At 39.3% G+C, this 20,798-nt stretch overlaps 1 protein-coding gene across 5 annotated transcripts in view; it reads right to left on the bottom strand.

Moving 5' to 3' along the window:
- Nucleotides 1-20,798, bottom strand: part of LUC7L2 (LUC7 like 2, pre-mRNA splicing factor) — a 53,695-nt gene that overhangs the window by 19,475 nt on the left and 13,422 nt on the right. For 4 of the 5 annotated variants that reach the window (XM_066262424.1, XM_066262427.1, XM_066262428.1 and 1 more), the window contains one exon: nucleotides 17,834-17,928. In XM_066262424.1, coding sequence (XP_066118521.1) covers nucleotides 17,834-17,928 — 95 coding nt within the window. Of the gene's footprint in view, nucleotides 1-17,833; nucleotides 17,929-19,503; nucleotides 19,737-20,798 lie in introns of those variants that run through there. The other variant, XM_066262425.1, reaches the window with a different exon arrangement.

The following is a 20,798-nucleotide window of genomic DNA, read 5'->3' as shown; positions in this document are numbered from 1 at the left end:
AGGCCCCAGTGCTTGCTCCCATTCACAGGCTATGTCACAAACCAAGGCATTCTACAGTAACAACAAACAGCAACTGAAACTTTCTAGTCTTGTGAAAATTACAAGCTGCTTATTAAGCAACATTTATTGAGAAAAGTCTCTAGAAAGTTTAAAACTCCTTTTAAAATGCATGAAAATATGAGTAGCCTGATTTCTAGTCTAATAATGCCCTTTCCATGCTAATTCATTACTTTACTACTAACTTATCTCTGATAGTGAGCAATACTCCTAACATCCAGAACAGTTCTGCACAAAGTAGATACTCCAAGTAGCTGTCTACTGCTTGACCTCCAGTCATCTCCCTCATCTTTATCCTCTGATGAACTGTATTTCCAATCTGTTCTCAACAAAAACTTAAAGTAACATATTCATCTTCTCTCACAGTGTTTTATCAAGTCACTAGAATATGAGCTCCATAAGAATTTTTTTCTGTTTTACCTACTATATGCCTGGTAGGTAGGAGTACCCCATATTTGTTGAATAAACCTATCTTGGAAAAGACGGCAGAGTAGAACCTCTGACACAGGGGCCCTGGGCTTAAACAGGCAGGTGTGGTCAGGATGCACCCAGGACAAAAGTGGTCTGAGCTCTGGAGGGCCTTCTCAGCCTCCTCTGGGGTTCTCTTCCATGCCTGGACCCCTTTCCTGCTGGTACCAGCCACTTCTCTCTTCTCTCCTAAGTGCTTCCCTCCCCCGGGAGGTAGACTCCTTAGGTTTTTCACTATCTGGGGCCATGAGCACTGCAACTTTTACTCTCTAGCCAGGTTTACCATAGATTCTGGGACAAAGCCCTAGAGAAAGGGCTTAGTATATATAATAAAGACCTTTTGGGTGTGGCCTGGAATAGCCCCAGTGCTTATTTTAGGGAGCTAACAGGACAACAGGTGTAACAAGGCAGATTTTTAAAATTCTAGATTCTAGTCATTTCTTTTCCCGTCTATAAATCACAATTAAGCATCAACTGTGGCACTGTGCTGTGTACATGAGGAATACTTAAAATAAAAACAAGCAAGCCAAAATAAAATCCAGCAATTATCTGCCATTGTGGAAGTAAGGGAAAGTATGCCTATGTTATTGTTCTCTGTGACCCTAGTCATCTCATTAAAAAGCCACCAGAGAGGGACCCATGAAACAACCACACCATGACTCTGGACCTCTCCAATGCCAACTCAATCCTGACTTCATCACTGATGTGCAACAGTGCAGATACCTGCTGCTGCTGCTTCTCTTCTGAAGTAAGCAAGCTTCAAACTGAACAAAATAAAATGTTTGGTTATTTTTCACTTAAACAACTATTTGTGATGACAGCCACATAAAAATTAAGTTCTTTCTGTAAGTTTATTCTTGGTATTTTAATTAATAAACAATCAACATTCTAGACTGTAAATGGGGAAAATGTTTATCTTTAATTGGATATATTCAGTTCTACAGTTTGTCTTCTCCATCCTAAATTTGTTTCCAGAAGTCTTGACCAAATAGCTAGCTACACATGATACTGATAACTTCTAACCTCACAGCATTTTATAAAGTTATCCTATTTAACCAAGTTGGCTGTTAAGTGCTTTTGAATTATTCTTTTGAAATTCCAAAAGTGAATGTTATCTCCCCAAATGGACTCTAAATTTCCTGAGAAAATAATGGCTTATTTCTTTCTCCACTCTACACAAAATACCAGACTTTGCAAAACCCACGATTACTAAAATAATCTTGACAATTTGACTATGAAACTATACTTTTAAGAACTTGAGGAAACAATGAAATAAGTATACAAACAGACAATAAAATTTAACAATGATGTTTAAAGAGCTTAGCAGCAGGGATCTGACTAACTGAATTGTGGGAATAACCATATGACACATCACATAGAAAAATGTTCTTGGTGCTAAGTGGAGAAAAGATGGCAAAGAAATAGTAAAATGCCATTTTTGTAAATTAGGACATAGACATTGCTGTGAGGTTTGTATGAACATTTTGATATTGACTGAATTAAATGCAATGGGCATGTTATCAGCCTTACAATCAGAAAGCCAAAAAAGCCACTTTAATTTTGGAGGAAAGTATCAAAGTAACAGAAATAGAGGCATGTGAAAATTATACATCAACATCAACAAATAAAAATATTTCAGTAGAGCAAATCAAAGGGTTATCTTTCTTACAATGCTGGAATGTGCTGCCAAGTGTAAACTAATGGCAGTAACATGTCAAGGAATATGCCAATGACAGAAACTAGACACAGTCAAAGCTCTAAGGATTTGCAAATATTCTTACTTTCTTATGTTAGTACATTTGCTCAGTTTTATAAACTAAATCCTAAAGGGAATTATAAAACAGTATGAGAATATAATTCTTATGTCAAGAAATTTATATTCTCAATGAAAAAAAGACATTAAAAGAAATTAACACCACCTGACCAGGCGGTGGCGCAGTGGATACAGCGTTGGATTGGGATGCGGAAGACCCAGGTTCAAGACCTCGAGGTCGCCAGCTTGAGCGCGAGCTCATCTGGTTTGAGCAAAAGCTCACTAGGTTGGACCCAAGGTCGCTGGCTCAAGCAAGGGGTTCCTCGGTCTGCCAAAGGCCCGCGGTCAAGGCACATATGAGAAAGCAATCAATGAACAATTAAGGTGTTGCAATGCCCAATGAAAAACTAATGATTGATGCTTCTCATCTCTCTGTCTCTGTAAAAAAAAAAAAAAAAAAAAAGAACTACCATGTGACCCAGCAATCCTTCTGGGTACCTACCTGAAAAACTTGAAAACACTTATTTGTAAATATATATGTATCCCTATGTTCACTGCAGCATTATTCATGGTGGCCAAGACATGGAAACAACCTGTGACCTTCAACAAGTGATTGAATAAAAAAAATGTAATATAGGCTCTGGCTGGGTGGCTTAACGGATAGAGTGTTGTCTTGATACTTCATGAGTCACAGGTCTGATTCCCAGTCAGGGCACTCATGAGAAACAATGAGTGCACAACTACACTTGAAACCATATCAACACAATGAATTAAAAATTTTAAAAATTCAATAAAATTTTAAATTAAAAAAGTATATAACTAAATGGGGTAACTAAGTGGCACAAGTTGATGCTATTTCTCTCTCTCAGATCAATGGGGAAAATAAAAAGATGTAGTACTATTACAGTGAAATACTAGTCAGCCATAAAAGATGAACTACTGACATTTACAACAACATGGATGGATCTTGAGAGTATTAATGTAAGTGAAATAAGTCAGACGAAAAATAACCTTTACTTCTTATTACCAATTTAACTGAGAAATTCACCTAATCTCTCTGACCATTTCTTTCTCAAGTAGTACAAGACTGCTGTATGTATCACATTACTGCCTCTGACTAGATTGTGCAAGATTATGAACAGCGGAGAGAGCATCGTACTAGGACACAGAGGACATAGGTTCAAAACCCCACAGTTGCCAGCTTGAGCACAGGCTCATCAGCTTGAGTGCTGGGTCTCTGGCTTGAGCATGGGATCATAGACATGATCTCATGGTGGCTGGCTTGAGCCCAAAGGTCGCTGGCTTGAGAAAAGGGTCACTTACTCTGCTGTAGCCCCCACCCCACCCCATCAAGGCACATATGAGAGATCAATCAATGAACTAAGGAGACTAAGGAGTAGCCTTGAAGAACTGATGCTTCTCATCTCTCTTCCTTCCTGCCTGACTGCATACTGGTCAAATTAGAAGAGGAAAGAGAAGGAAGGTGATGGAAGTGAAACAGAGTGTTAAAACATTTTAGAGATTGGAAGGAACTCTGATTACTTCAATGCCATCACCACCTTCCTACAAATATGGAAATCAAGGCACAGAGAAGTGACAAGATGATAAGCTAGTGAGAGCAGAGTAAAACTTTGCACCCAGTCTTTAATACAGCTCAATACTCTTTCAGTAACACCATGACTTTTTTTTTTTTGGATAGAGAGGCAGGGAGAGACAGGAACATGTATCTGCTCCTGTATGTGCCCTGATCAGCTACTAAACCCACAACTTTGTTGTTTCAGGTGGATGCTCTTAACTAACTGAGCTAACCAGCCAGGGCACACAATGACTTTCAATCAACAGGTTTTAACTATTATAAATGGAAATGAAGTGTGGAGGAAAAGGTCAAGAGTCTTATCAAGGTTTTAAGCATACATATTTCAAACATAAGCAACGATACTATCAATCAGGTCTCTTAACTGATTAAGTCAACAGGAAGAGTTGATCTGTAAGGTAAAAGGTTTTGTTTTGGACATGTAGAATTGACATAACATATTCCTCCTTGGAGTTATAGCTAGAATACTTTTCTAGGAGACCCTCATTAACAAATTACATAGGAGCTACACCAGGGGTCCCCAAACTACGGCCCGCGGGCCACATGTGGCCCCCTGAGTCCATTTATCCAGCCCATTGGTGGTCAGTGAGAGGAGCATAGTTCCCATTTAAATACTGGTCAGTTTGTTGATTTAAATTTACTTGTTCTTTATTTTAAATATTGTATTTGTTCCCGTTTTGTTTTTTTTACTTTAAAATAAGATATGTGCAGTGTGCATAGGGATTTGTTCATAGTTTTTTTTATAGTCTGGCCCTCCAATGGTCTGAGGGACAGTGAACTGGCCCCCTGTGTAAAAAGTTTGGGGACCCCTGAGCTACACACTCTGACCTCCGAGGGCCTATCTATTAACAGTGGAGATACTGGGAAGTATTTCTAAAGAACAGCATCACGTACAAGATCATAATATAGTGTATCACCAGAGAAAAATTGAATGAAGATATGGTAAGAAAGAATGCTTGAGAACAACAGTATAAATTTCTATAAAATGTGTCTGAATGTAAATAAAAACTTTCATCATACTTGAGATTTTAAAACAAACTCCATTCTCCTTGGTAACTTTATTTAACACTTTTTAAAACCACCTTCATTAAAGCAACAGTACTCTTTTCATCTACTTGACTTTAATTCTTCCACTTATTCATACTACTTATTTGTTTAAAATAACAATTCTTCCCATGTCTTTTTATTGTGTTTTCTTATTTATCTTAAGAGGCTCAAGTAAAGAAAGGTGGAAGACACCAAAATGTGAGAAGTGAAAATTCAGATACTGAGCAGAAAGACAGCAAGGAACGAAAAAGGAGGCAGCACCACGCCCAGAGCACTCCATGGCCGCTGCTGCCCGCTAGGCACTGACGGTCTCTACACTCTGACCTTCACTGTCTTCCTCCTCGTATCTGTAACATCTCTCTGCCACCAGGGTTCAATGCTTGCTTCAAAACCCAGCTCAAGAACAAGAGAGGCTCTGGCCGGTTGGCTCAGCAGTAGAGCGTCGGCCTAGCATGCGGAGGACCCGGGTTCGATTCCCGGCCAGGGCACACAGGAGAAGCGCCCATTTGCTTCTCCACCCCTCCGCCGCGCTGTCCTCTCTGTCTCTCTCTTCCCCTCCCGCAGCCAAGGCTCCATTGGAGCGGAGATGGCCCGGGCGCTGGGAATGGCTCTGTGGCCTCTGCCTCAGGCGCTGGAGTGGCTCTGGTCGCAATATGGCGACGCCCAGGATGGGCAGAGCGTCGCCCCTGGTGGGCGGGCCGGGTGGATCCCGGTCGGGCGCATGCGGGAGTCTGTCTGACTGTCTCTCCCTGTTTCCAGCTTCAGAAAAATGAAAAAAAAAAAAAAAAAAAAGAACAAGAGAAAGTCTAGTATAATATGGGAAAAGCTTTGAAATAACAAAACCTGGATAGAAGTTTAAGTTATGCCACTATTGTCTTAAAATAAATACAGGTATTATGGTTTTCTTTCCTAATTACAATGCTCTTGCTCAAAACTAGCCCCACATGACGGGTGAAGAGGAATGGGGCATGCTGGGTGTACAGAAAGGAGTTCCTGCTTTTCTACTATTTCCCAAATTTTTAACTGCCCATTTTCCCAGGCCTATGTTCCAATCTCAGCTCCATTTTCCCCTGGATGAATAAAGAAAATAAAACTCTTCTAATTTTTATTAATATATATTTTTATATAGCAGGAAACCAGGTACATGGTTGGTGGAATGCAGATTAGTGCAGCCACTGTGAAAAACAGTATGGAGTTTCCTCAAAACATTAAAAATGGAACTGCCTTATTACCCAGTGATTCCACTTCTGGGAATATATCCAAAAAAACCTGAAACACTAGTTCAAAAGAGTATGTGCACTATGTACACTCCTATGTTCATTGCAGCATCATTTACAAGAGCCAAGATTTGGAAGCAACCCAAGTGCCCATCAGCAGATGAGCAGATAAGAAGCTGTGGTAGGGCCTTGGCTGGTGGCTCAATGAATAGAGCTTGGCCCGGCATGTGGACATCCAGGTTCAATTCCCAGTCAAGGCACACAGGAGAAGTGACCGCCTGCTTCTCTCCCCCTCCTTTTCCTCCTTCTCACTTTCTTCTCCTCCTACAGTCAGTGGCTCTATTAGTTCAAACATGACCCCAGCACTGAGGTTAGCTTCAGCTGGACTGAGAATCAGCCTCAAGTGCTAAAAATAGCTCAGTACTTGAGCACTGGTCCCAGACGAGGCTGTTGGGTGAATACCAGTTGGGGTGCATGCGGGAGTCTGCCTTGCTATCTTCCCTCCTCTCACTAAAAAAAGAAAAAAGAAAAAAGGAGGAGGAGGAAATCTTACCCTTTGCTAAGTGAAATAAGCCAGTCAGAGAAAAGCAAGTATCGTATGATTTCACTCATATATGGAATTCTAATAAACAAAATAAAAAATAATTTATATAAATATATATATCAGGAAATACTTTATTCATTTTGAATCCTAGATATGCAGGTATCTAGATAAAATTAAAATAAAAGGCTTTGCCCCACTAAGATTATACTATCTGAGGAGAGAGAGAACATATACAAAAACAAGACTGAGTGCCTATTCAGGAGTACAAAGAGCAAGCGTGCACCAGGGCTCAGAGGCTACACTGTTGTAGGCTCAGGCCGTCATGTGTAGAAAGCCAGGTGGGCTTTAGTATGCAGAGGTGAAAGCTACTCCAAGCTGAGGTAAAGGGGTAGGCAAAAATGAGAAGCACGCTGGGGAAGGAAGTGGTGAGATGGGAATAAATAAATCTGGTCAAAAGAGTGGACTGAACCGATTTATTCATTCAAGGAAGAGATAGATTTAGCTATGGGTTTTAGATTTTTGACCACATATACCATAGGGAACCAGCAAAAATATCTGTACGGAAGCAACATATGGTAAGTTCATTCCCACTCAGAAATGACTGTTCTTAACATTAAGTTCTTTTTAAATATCATTTCATCAAAAGTTTTCTCCAACCACTCTGCCAAAGTAACTGCTTGCCCACCGTCCCAGACAATCTAAATTACTTAGCCATGCTTTTTTGTCCTAATTAAAATCACCATTTTGCCTTTCACATTTGGCCATGTGTCTCCCACATCAGAATGTGAACTCCCTCAACTGAAACAGAAGCCCACGTCCACTTCTGTATCCCCAGCATGACACATGGCACACGGCAGATCCTCAAGAAGTGCTTGAGTGAGTGAGTGCTGACAGCAGCCATCAGCATCATTCCCAGAGAGATGAAAAATAAGTCACTTCCTGAGGGCAATTTTTGTGAATATTTACTGTGATTTCTCTCCTTTCTCCACCATTCAACCCTCATTAAACTGGTATCTCACTCACCCTTTTCTATTTCTTCCCCTACTTAATTCCAGTATTACTTAATTTTTTTTTTTTTTTTTTTACAGGGACAGAGAGAGATAGATAGGGACAGACAGGAACAGAGAGAGATGAGAAGCATCAATCATCAGTTTTTCATTGCGACACCTTCATTAATTGCTTTCTCATTGATGCCTTGATCATGGGCCTTCAGCAGACTGAGTAACCCCTTGCTCGAGCCAGCAACCTTGGGCCTAAGCTGGTGAGCTTTTTTTTTTTGTTTTTGCTCAAGCCAGATGAGCCCGTGCACAAGCTGGCAACCTTGGGGTCTCGAACCTGGGTCCTTCCACATCCCAGTCCGATGCTCTATCCATTGTGCCACTGCCTGGTCAGGCCAGTATTACTTAAATTTCATTACTCCAAACACTATTAAACTAAATACCATAAAGGGAAAAAAACAAAAACTATTTGAATTTGGAAAATTTACAATTTACATTATCCAAGTATATCTATCTTTCTCTATACACACACACACACACACACATACACACCTGTATTTTTGATCCTTTAAACCTAAAAAAGTCTAGGCCCTGGCCGGTTGGCTCAGTGGTAGAGCGTCGGCCTGGCGTGCAGAGGTCCCGGGCTCGATTCCCGGCCAGGGCACACAGGAGAAGCGCCCATCTGCTTCTCTACCCCTCCCCCTCTCCTTCCTCTCCGTCTCTCTTCCCCTCCCGCAGCTGAGGCTCCATTGGAGCAAAGATGGCCCGGGCGCTGGGGATGGCTCCTTGGTCACTGCCCCAGGCACTGGAGTGGCTCTGGTCGCAACAGAGTGACGCCCTGGAGGGGCAGAGCATCGCCCCCTGGTGGGCAAAGCGTTGCCCCCTGGTGGGCATGCCGGGTGGATCCTGGTTGGGCGCATGCGGGAGTCTGTCTGTCTGTCTCTCCCCGTTTCCAGCTTCAGAAAAATACAAAAAAAAAAAAAAAAAAACCCCTAAGAAAGTCTATGAGATGACATATAGTCAAGATGTTTTATTCTCTATAGGTCAATGTAAAACACCAAATGCTTTTAAAAGTCTCCCTAATGAGTAAGAACCATCAAACTAGAGATCGTACTAGGTCATTTGGTCTTGCCAGCTGCATAACAAGGTAGAACTCAATAGAGTTTAAAAAATATTTCCAGTTACAGAGAATCCGTGATTTCCTTTGATGTTTGCCATGTGTTTGCCCTTCTCTGTGGTCACTACCTACATTTTCCAAATGATGCATTTATAACTCCACTCTCCCTTTTTCAATGAATAGCCTGAGAGAATATACTAGTTTCTTCAGACTTGTTAAAATGCCATTTACAAAACTGTACATATCTCTAAAAAGGTCTAAAGAGCTTAGAGAACTTTGAGAGATGATTCCTGGTTCTTTGGTAACAAGCACATATAAAGACAAATGTGATGGTGAAGTATGTTAACCAAGTATCAGACTATGAAAAGCAATCTGTTTCAACAATGACTTCCAGACCTCATTCTATTTGCTTGGGAATAACCGATTTTTGCTACTTTAAATTACTTCAAGAGTCATCCTAAATAACAGGTCCATGACTTAAGATTTGCTTCTAAAAACTAACATAAGGATGAAAAGTACTTAAGTGATTATAAATGAAATAAGGTGTAAAATATTTACTGAAGGTAGTGTGTGAGTATACATACAATTCTCTCCACTTTTACTTATAGTTGAAATTTTCTACTAAACCTACTAAAGATGTTAAAAAGATCCTTCCCTCAGACTGATTCTGAAGGAATAATAAAATACAGAATATTTTATAGATTATTGTATTACAGAATAAAAATTTTAAGCAAAATTAATTTGTATTTGATTTATAAAGACTGAACATCAGCACTACAGTTCATCATATATACATGTGTGTATATGTGTACTCAACCATTATTCCAAGAAATAGATAGATATGCTGACCAACCTTAACAAAAGACATACAAGATTCTGGGTCGGTCACCTTAAAAAAATAATCACCTCTATAAGTCTGAAATATACTAAGTCATTTCAAAAAATGAAGCGATGATAGCAAGAAAATCCAGAATGACAGAAAAGTTATTTCACTAGGGTATTAGGTACGCCAAGCTGAACAGCCCAAGACAGTGATGTACCAATTTGCCAACAATGCTCCTAAATATACTCAGGACTTGTTTTTTCAAGTTGAACAGTAGTTTTAATAATTCACTAGGAAGCTTTTACTGTGCCTCTGATTTCTTAGGCACCAAATGTGACTTTGGTTAGACAATCTCTAGAAATCTTTGTTGAAGAAATACATGTCTTTGTAACAGACTAAGAATAAAACACAAATGGCAAATCTGCTTAATATAGGAAATACTACACTTCAGTGGCCAAAGCTTATAAAACCTGGGTTAACTGGCATTTTGCAAATTGAGAAAGTCTAGAAATTATATTTTTAAAAATCATGCCAGTAATCTGAGCTAGTGCTAAAACCACTTATTAAAAAATACCAAAGTAGCCCAAAACAAGCCATTCTGAGGAAAAGATAAAGTTGAATATATCTACAGAGTAGTTTTTTCACATCTGCATGTGAAACCACTGCTATCCTATTTTGACTGGCAGCTCAGTAACCCCAGGACACTCTCCAGCTCCTTTACCTGTTAACAGGTAATACATTTCCCACGAACAATTATTACCTTTTGAAACTCAATAGTTAGTTTTTGAAACAGATTTATTTATTTATTTAGCATTCTACTTCTGGGTGAATTGATGATTCATTTAATACAATGGAGGGGCACTGTTCTAGATGCTAAGGAAATAGCACTGAACAAAACACTTTTCCTGGGCCTGACCTGTGGTGGCACAGTGGATAAAGCATCGATCTGGAACACTGAGGTCGCTGGTTTGAAACCCTGGGCTTGCCTGGTCAAGGCACATATGGGAGTTGATGCTTCCTGCTCCTTCCCCTCTCTCTCTCGCTCTATATTCCTCTCCCCCACCCTCTGAGAAATTAATAAAAGTTAAAAAAAAAAACAAAACAGGCAAAACACTGTCCCTGCCCTTATAATGAAATTTACATTCATTCTGCTTCTCCATACTTTCATGGATCTTTTACATATGTACTAGCAAAGAGACTTAGGCACTTTTAAAATTCAGGTTTGTATGCACCCAAGTAACTGATTTTAGACCAGGCCTTAAAAGAAAGAGTTAGAGAAGCAATAAAGGAGTTTCAATTAGTAAAAATTGCCGATAAAACCCAGAACCTATTGGGACACCATAAAATCAACTCAGTCAGAATTTCTTACAATAACTCCTATTCAATTACTTCAAAAAGGCAGACAAAATTTTACTTTATCCCTGTCCCTAAGTATTTCTCAATATCGGTTCTTTAAATTTAAATTCTATTTCTGAGCAGAATTTCTTAAACAAAACTTCATGGAAATTCTCTATATTTAAAATGTGCAAAATTCTACCTGAAAGAGGAAAGACTGGCCTATCCCCATATCCTTACATGCAATGCCTACAAGGACATTTCAGAAACATTTAAAAGTCACTACCCTAGATGACTGTGTTACCTATAAAAACTAATAAAAACAAAAAAAAAAAATCTTAAAAAGTACTGAGTTTTAAATTACTCTGAGATTACTATGTGGCATAATATACTATGATTCTTTAGATATGCAACATCTGGCTAGCACAATTTCTGAGCCTTATAATAAATTTCCCACCTTTGAAACGACAACTTTACACAAGAAAACACGATGACCTATCAATGCTAAAATTATACAATGAAGGCTATAATAAAATCAGTAGTGGCCATTTCTGAATTAGGATAGGGACATCGTAAGAGTATACATTTCCATCTCTGCAGATCTTAGTTTCAAGCTTTTGTTACTATCTCTGCTTTAGATTTAATGCCTTCTATTAAATTATTACCATCACATACCTTTTCCCCAGATCACTTGGAACCAGATGGAAAGGTTTTTAAAAAGCATTTTAATATATTATACTTATCTTTCCTCAGGGAAGCTATGTACCAGAAATAATGTGTTTGAGGAGTGTGGTGAAGGCAACTCTGCTTTTTTGTTTTTGCTAAATCATAAAGGAGATAAATAAAACAAGGAGGAGCCACGTGTGCAAGGGCAGGACGAAAGTGGAACTAGAAAAAGGAAATATTCAACTCAAGCCTTTGAAAAACAGTAACTCCCAGTTATAAGGAATATTCATGCTTCTTATAAAAATCATAATCCAAAGATATAAATATACTCATATAATTAGTTTGATACTTTGCTCTACATTTTCCTCCTCTAATTACTTCATTAGCTCAAGAATTAGTTATAACAGAGTACCAGATTTTAATAAAAGGTAAAATGTTATAGGGAAATTTTCATCAAACTGAATTCTAAAAATATTCCATACTAATTGTCAGGTGAGTACATTTTTAAAAATCACTCCATCTCAAATGCTTGATATAAAAAGTTCAACCACTTACAATGAATAAAGTCAAAGAATGTATTTTTTTGTATTCTTCTGCTAAATACTACAAAATATTCTGCTGAAAGGGACAGATCCGAGGAACAAGGTCATAAAAACAAAAGGGTGTCATCCTGGCCGGATAGCCCCACTGGTTGGAGCATTGGTCTGAAGAACAGAGCTGCTGGTTCAATCCCTGGTCAGGACACATACAGGAACAGATCTATGCTCCTCTCTCTCTCTTTCTCTCTCCCTCCCCCTTCCTTCCTCTCTGGCTGAAATCAATAAATAATAATAAATTTTAAAAAAGAAAACAGACATGTTCAACATGAACAAGTATGAACAGTGCCAGCAAAGCAGTTGCTCTACAGAGATTTGTTGTAAAGACACAGCTTTGTAATGACAAATGATTTGCACACAGGATGAAGTCATGAACAGCTCCTTTTAGTAATAAGGGTCATTAGAAAGTCCCACTATGGAAGGTTTTAAATTCTCAAGAACACTACTCTATGACAACCCTGGAATTTCACAAGTCTTATATAGCCAGCCCTTAAAACTTTAAATTCTGAAATAGCTTCACAACTACTAAACCCCATCCTTATACATGACAACCTCTTTTCTATTAGATTGACAAAAGGAAGATATTTCTTGTCCAGAGTTTTCCTGACAAGTGCCTTTATTTTTTATTTATTTATTTTAAGGATGTTGCTTTTTAAATCCTACCCAACTGATTTTAAGTCAGAAGTTTAGAAACCTGAGTATATATACAACTACACCTATCACTTTGAAAATTATTTTTTCTTTCTTTCTTTCTTTTTTTTTTTTGTATTTTTCTGAAGCTGGAAACGGGGAGAGACAGTCAGACAGACTCCCGCATGCGCCCAACCGGGATCCACCCGGCATGCCCACCAGGGGGCGATGCTCTGCCCATCCTGGGCGTCGCTATGTTGCGACCAGAGCCACTCTAGCGCCTGAGGCAGAGGCCACAGAGCCATCCCCAGCGCCTGGGCCATCCTTGCTCCAATGGAGCCTTAGCTGCGGGAGGGGAAGAGAGAGACGGAGAGGGGGAGGGGTGGAGAAGCAGATGGGCGCCTCTCCTGTGTGCCCTGGCCGGGAATCGAACCCGGGACTTCCGCACGCCAGGCCGGCGCTCTACCGCTGAGCCAACCGGCCAGGGCCTGACAAGTGCCTTTAGAAGGGCTTTCCTTAATAACTGTTTTCCATGTAATACAAAATATCAATTTTAAGCTTCATCACTAAATTCTGTACTGTACCATGAGAAAAATGTCACCAATTAAGATAGTATTTTTCTGGCCCTGGCCGGTTGGCTCAGCGGTAGAGCGTCGGCCTGGCGTGCAGAAGTCCCGGATTCGATTCCCGGCCAGGGCACACAGGAGAAGCGCCCATCTGCTTCTCCACCCCTCCCCCTCTCCTTCCTCTTTGTCTCTCTCTTCCCCTCCCTCTGCCGAGGCTCCATTGGATTCGGAGATGGCCCGGGCGCTGGGGATGGCTCTGTGGCCTCTGCTTCAGGCGCTAGAATGGCTTTGGATGCAACAGAGCGATGCCCCAGAGGGGCAGAACATTGCCCCCTGGTGGGGGTGACGTGCCGGGTGGATCCCAGTCAGGCGCATGCGGGAGTCTATCTGACTGCCTCCCCGTTTCCAGCTTCGGAAAAATGAAAAAAGAAAAAAAAAAAAAAAAAAAAAGACAGTATTTTTCTATCAACAAATTTGAGATGCATATTTCAGAGATGTTAAAATCCGAAAAAAATATTCATCTTATACAAGAGTAAAAATTTTACAAGGAAAGTCCAAGACCAACCACTTCCCCTTTTTATTTAACACGATGAAGACTATTCTCTACAGCCTGACCAAGAGGTGGCACAGTAGATAAAGCATCGGCCTGGGATACTTAGGACCCAGGCTCAAAACCCCAATCGTGAGCTTAAGCACAGGCTCACAGACATGACCCCATGGTTGCTGGCTTGAGCAAGGGGTCACTCGCTCTACTGGAAACCCTCACCCTCCAGTCAAGGCACATATGAGAAAGCAATCAATGAACAAGTAAGATGCCGCAACGAAGAACTGATGCTTCTCTTCTCTGTCCATTCCTGTCCTTCCCTCCCGCTATACAAAAAAAAAAAAAAAAAAGACTATTCCCTACAACAAAACATGTTGAATTAAGACTACACCCTCAGAAAATTTGGACCCAGTTTTACCTAAATTCAACAGAACTACATGGTTTTGAATATGTCACCATCATTAAAGCTAACAATGAATCCTAAACTTCAGAGTTAAGAAATAAATGACCATAACATTATGTGTACCATAAAATGTAAAGCACAACTGTGATGTCACATTTTAATTTTTTACAGAGAGAGAGAGAGAGTCAGAGAGAGGGATAGATAGGGACAGACAGGAACGGAGAGATGAGAAGCATCAATCATTAGTTTTTCGTTGCACACTGAGACACCTTAGTTGTTCATTGACCGCCCTCCCATATGAGCCCCACACGCGGGCCTTCAGCAGAATGAGTAACCTCTTGCTTGAGCCAGCGACCCTGGGTCCAAGCTGGTGAGCTTTTGCTCAAACCAGATATGCCCACACTCAAGCTGGTGACCTTTGGGTCTCAAACCTGGGTCTTCCGCATCCCAGTCTGATGCTCTATCCACTGCGCCACCACCTGGTCAGGCATGATGTCACATTTTTATTAATGCCGTACATGAAGAATATATCAAAATCTTTAAGTATTAAAAACAGACAAAACCCTAAATTCTGGCCCTAGCCAGATAGCTCTGTTGGTTAGAGCATCATCCAGAAGTGCAGAGGTTACCAGTTCAATCCCCGGTCAGGACACAGACAGGAACAGATTGATGTTCCTGTCTCTCTCTCTCTCCCCCTCTTCCTCTCTCTGTAAAATCAATAAACATTAAAAAAAAAGTAAAAAAAAAACCACCTAAATTCTGCTACTTTGTTAATTGTTCTCAAAATTTAGTTGAAGTAATAATTTAGCCAGTAAATAAAATGACTTTAACTGTTAAATTCAACAGTAAATGTGGCAAATCAAAGTACAGTGTGTCTGTAAAGTCATGGTGCACTTTTGACTGGTCACAGGAAAGCAAGAAAAGACAATAGAAATGTGAAATCTGCACCAAATAAAAGGAAAACCCTCCCAGTTTCTGTAGGATGATGTGGCAGCATGTGCGCATGCACAGGTGATGACATAACACCGTGTATACAGCGGAGCAGCCCACGGCCGTGCCAGTCGAGATGTGGACGGTACAGAGGAAAGTTCAGTGTGTTCTGTGGCTCGCTAAATTCGAATCCGTGACCAAAGTGCAACGTGAATATCGGCACGTTTATAACGAAGCGCCACCGCATAGGAATAACATTACTCAGTGGGATAAGCAGTTGAAGGAAACCAGCAGTTTGGTGGAGAAACCCCGTTCTGGTAGGCCATCAGTCAGTGACGAGTCTGTAGAGGCTATACGGGATAGCTACCTAAGGAGCCCTAAAAAATCTGTGCGTGAGCCCACATCAAACTGCACTGAATAGGTATGAAACTGGGAGAGTTTTCCTTTTATTTGGTGCAGATTTCACATTTCTGTTGTCTTTTGTTGCTTTCCTGTGACAGGTCAAAAGTGCACCATGACTTTACGGACACACTGTATATTACGGATTATTATAGATTTTATACATTTTGACTGCATTACAGCACAGTAGAAAATACTTTAATTATGGAAACTCTAAAGGGTAGACATGGGGGTTGATTATCTTTCCTAGTGCTAATTCAAGTGCTCAGACTCTGGATTTCTTTCCCTGTGGTACTATACTTTAAAATTTTTTAGTATTATAAATATATTTTAGTGTAGGTTCTTTATTTCATTTTAACATAATATAGCTTTAACAGTCTGTACTATTGGAAAAAGAGGTGCTTTCTCTATATGCCTTCATACCTACCTGTCTGGGGCATTTAACTCTTCCTATCAAGGAGAACCACTCTTCTGGGTACCTTTAAGTAAGGAAACTCATCACTTAGGAAAATCAAAGTCAGAAAGTGTTTCTTCATTTCAGTCACTTTTTGCAAGTAAGAAATAAAGTCAACTAGCCTTACTAGGCGGTGGCATAGTGGATTAACAAACAGTCAGACTGGGACACAGAGGACCAGGTTCAAAACCCCGAGGTCGCTGGCTTGAGCACAGGCTCACCAGCCTGATGCGGGGCCACTGGCTTGAACATGGGATCATAGACATGACTCCATGGTCACTGGCTTGAGCCCAAAGGTTGCTGGCTTGAAGCCCAAGGTCGCTGGCTTGAGCAGGCAGTCACTCACTCTGTTGTAGCCCCCTAGTCAAGGCACATATGAGAAAGCAATCAATGAACAACTAAGGTGCTGCAAGGAAGAGTCGATGCTTCTCATCTTTCTCCCTTCCTGCCTGTCTATCCCTATCTGTCTCTCTCTGTCACCAAAGGAAAAAAAAAAAGTAAGTCAACTACATGTTTTAGCTCATACTAGTCTTCTCCCACCATCAGATGTGCCTACAAGGAAAGCACTTGCAGTGAGTGATCATTTCAAACACATCCAAACCAAAAGGAATCAAATCCTTTGTTCTACTTAAATAAAGCCCATTATCATATGGCTTATCTTCCAAATTAGAATGATACTCTAAGGTCAACCAACATCATTAGACATAGAATCTAAATTAAATGAGCTTTTTTTTTTTTTTTTTTTTAATTTTTAAACACTTTAACTCTTTTTTTTTATTTTTTTATTTTTTATTTATTCAATTTTTTAGAGAGGAGAGGGAGAGAGAGAGAGAGAGAGAGAGAGAGAGAGAGAGAGAGAAGAGAGACAGAGAGAGAGAAGGGGGAGGAGCTGGAAGCATCAACTCCCATATGTGCCTTGACCAGGCAAGCCCAGGGTTTCGAACCGGCGACCTCAGCATTTCCAGGTCGACGCTTTATCCACTGCGCCACCACAGGTCAGGCCAAAATTTTATTTATTTATTTATTCATTTTAGAGAGGAGAGGGAGGGAGAGACAGAGAGAGAAGAGACAGAGAGAGAGAGAGAAGTGGGGGAGGAGCTGGAAGCATCAACTCCCATATGTGCCTTGACCAGGCAAGCCCAGGGTTTCGAACCGGTAACCTCAGCATTTCCAGGTTGACGCTTTATCCACTGCGCCACCACAGGTCAGGCTAAATGAGCTTTATATTGACTCAACAATATAAATTTTAAGTGACACTACTTGCAAATTAAGCTGTATGAACTTCAGTATTTACTAACATATTTTCCCCACAATGATCTCTACAATATAAATGTACATAAATTTTAACAAAAATGTATGTTTTGTATATAAGCCTACTCTGCTCTACAGTAAAGAAAACAATTTTTTAAGTCATTGGTATTATTTCTGAACAAAAAGTACAACTGCTATTTAATAACTGTGTCTATATTCCAAACAGGAAATGCTTATAGCAATTAACTTTCTGAGGAATCCCACTGTTACTGGTTTAAATCATTAACCTAAATAAGTAAATAAGGATGCAAATCCCTCCTCTAACAGCAGTTTTTAAAAAAAAATCATTGTATAAAAATTTGACAAGGAATTGAGACTTTATCAAGTAGTTCATTTTTATAGTATGCCAATAATCAAATAATAGATTTAGTAAATACATACAGTCCCAGAGAGGACATCATGGGGACAACAGTTGAGAAGGTGACTCTTGCATACTCTGTCATCACTGAATTTGATCCGTTGACGAGTAGTATCTCCTGTAATATAGAAAAGTTAATAATATTCAAGGTTAGACAACTGGAAAATGTTTATCTTCTGAAAGCCCTACTACTATCACTAGCTTTTAATGTGTGGCTATACACACACACATTTATAATCAGCTCAGGAGAGATTAGTTCTTTATACAGGATTTTATAGAAAAACTAATTTAGACAACATGCAGTTGCAGTATGGGTACTGCACATGTAATTCAAATAGTCAAGGTGGGAAAGCAATGTATTCTGTTAAACACAGTAATTCAGAAAAGCACAAGATTTAGAGCAGGAGAGGACCTTAATGATTACCGAGTCCAACTCCTTCACATTGCAGATGAGGAACTGTGGCCTGGAGAGGTTAAGCAACTTGCAGCAGACCCATTAGGTAGACAATGTTCCCTACTTGACACTAAGCATTGACTTATTTCGTAATTATTTACATCAATTGAAAAACATAAAAAGTAATCTTGCAAACATTGCATACACACTGCGAATCCCCACTGAACCCCAGACGCCATTTCTTCCACTATTTTGTTCCAGCTGAAGTGTCTCCCTTTTGCTGCTGGGAGGAGTTAGAAAGGGTAGAATAACGTGTTTAAGAGCGTACAAACCTGGAAGAAGGACTTACACACCAGTCAAACAAAGGCACATTGCCTAAATGAAAAGTTAACTGTAATGCCTCCAAAGGTCCCACACCTCCAAGTTTTAGGTATCCTGTGCTATACACGACCTAATTGGGTGCATTTAAATTCACTGTCTTCATGTAACACAAAACATCTCCTAAGCAACAGAAGCATCCAATCTGCTAATGATGCCTAACTACTTAAAAATTTACAGATTCTAAGAAGAAAAAAAAAAGGTTAACTAACTCTATTAACAAAAAAAAATATATATATATATATATATATTTTTTTTTTTTGCTTAGAATCTCTATGGGGAATAAAAAGGAAAAATTCTTAATGATGTTTCCTTTATATAGTGATAGCCCTAAAATATGTAGGTGTTTTATTTTAGCCTTAAAATCGGTGAATGAAAACCTACTGGTGAATTACTGAAGCGAGAACTGTTGGTACCAAAATAGACCATAAATACTGCTGTACTTCACACAACTCCTGGAGCACCCTGAAAACCTTCATCTAGGAAGTGACTCAATTATTTGAATTAATTTCTATTTTTCACATGTGAATTACAAAAAAAGGTAAAAACTTAACCCCTTTTACATGGTCTTATTTTGAAGAGCTTAACTCAAAGTCACCTGAATACTGTCATTTTTAGGTGGGGTGAGATTTTGTTCAAATTGTTTTAACTTGTTTAATAAGACTTAAAGAACATTCAGATTTGTAGCCAGGGAACTGTATAGGTAAAATGACAGCTTCAGAGCAATTCAACAATAGGTTTTCTGGAGGCTAATCTCTAGTTAAAGTCGGTTATTTCTGACACCACAATTGGGAATGATTCATTTAGTTTTCACGCCTGCTACTAAGATAAAGGTTATTTTGATGATCCTCCTTTCCTTTTAAACACAACTGCTTCTGTTCCACATTCATTAACACATCTGAAAAGTTAGCAATAACTCACGGCTCGGCGAATGCGGGGCCTTTCTGACACTCCCTTGCAGACTGAAGTAGGCAGGCATAGATACATTGAACCTTTACAAATAAAACAAGGGGCCAGATTGTTCAGTTTGTATAGAGTAGACTCTGCCAGCAATTTCAATACAGCATCTAGAAGTACATGTTGACTGTAAAGATTCTTGTATATGAAAACAAAAATGAACAAAATCAGGGTGTTTTATTTTTTTTAAATATTTACTTAGCAAGTGTGTAACCCTAGAGAAGAGTATGACTAATTATAGGTAAGAAAAGTCCAAGGCTGGAGCTCTGGAACATGGTCCTTGGGCCAACTGGGGTTTTAAAAAATCTTATAACATTTACTTCATTCAGACTTTGAGGGCCTTCAACTCATATTAGAATGGCAGTAGGATAATAAGCTCACACCAGAATGACAATGCTATGTTAGAGGCATTTTGCTTCTTGGCTATGGGGAAAAAATGTTTTATTTTAAATCTGTACCTAAATTATGTTAAGAAACTCAAAGATGATATAAACTTTTTAAGTAGAGAAAAAATTTCCTTCCAAGGCTAGGAGTCTCCCTGCTCCAAGTAGCTTCAGCTTTTTATCCATGCAACTGCGATGATTCCAATGCTCTGTCAAACGGGCAGCTCAAGGTTATAAGCCAGGCCTTAGACTAAAAGCAAGATTCACAGAACTTTTACCAAACATTTTACCAAGTAGGATGACTTTTTGCTTCCGCAATCACAACATTAAATCTAATATTGACATATGTGTCCTGAAGACACAGCTGTCGGATAAAATATAAATAATTTCAAATACGAATTTAGCAAACATCCCCGATGAGCTTTAAAAGAAATCAATTTCTATAAATGCCAAGAAGTATTTAAAATAACTTCTTCCTGTATAAGTGGTTGCTCTATATATATTTGATAACTGTAGTAAACACAATATACACAGCTATCAAAAATCAGTTCATATATTATAGAAACTTTTAAAACAATATCATAAAACCCCTAGTAATTGGAGCTACAGAAAAATACACTGAGAGGAACTAGAAAATGAGTATCTGTTTATTGGCATTCTTTTACTTAAGAGATTTTAACATTTTTAAATAATTTGGCTACATCACCATGTCCATGTAGTATTTAATAAATCTGGGCTTATGCCATAACAGTATAATTTGGCTAAACCAACAAAAAAAATTTTAAATAAAATTACCATAAATTTTGGTTTCTGTCAAGGTATCTGGCCCAAACCATGTTTTTCAAAACTAGGCACAACACTACCCATTGGTAAAAA

This window comes from Saccopteryx bilineata, chromosome 2, assembly GCF_036850765.1.
Source record: "Saccopteryx bilineata isolate mSacBil1 chromosome 2, mSacBil1_pri_phased_curated, whole genome shotgun sequence".
Lineage (NCBI taxonomy): Eukaryota > Metazoa > Chordata > Mammalia > Chiroptera > Emballonuridae > Saccopteryx > Saccopteryx bilineata.
The sequence above is the reverse complement of the archived record's forward strand: the minus strand, read 5'-3'. Positions and strand labels throughout refer to the sequence as shown.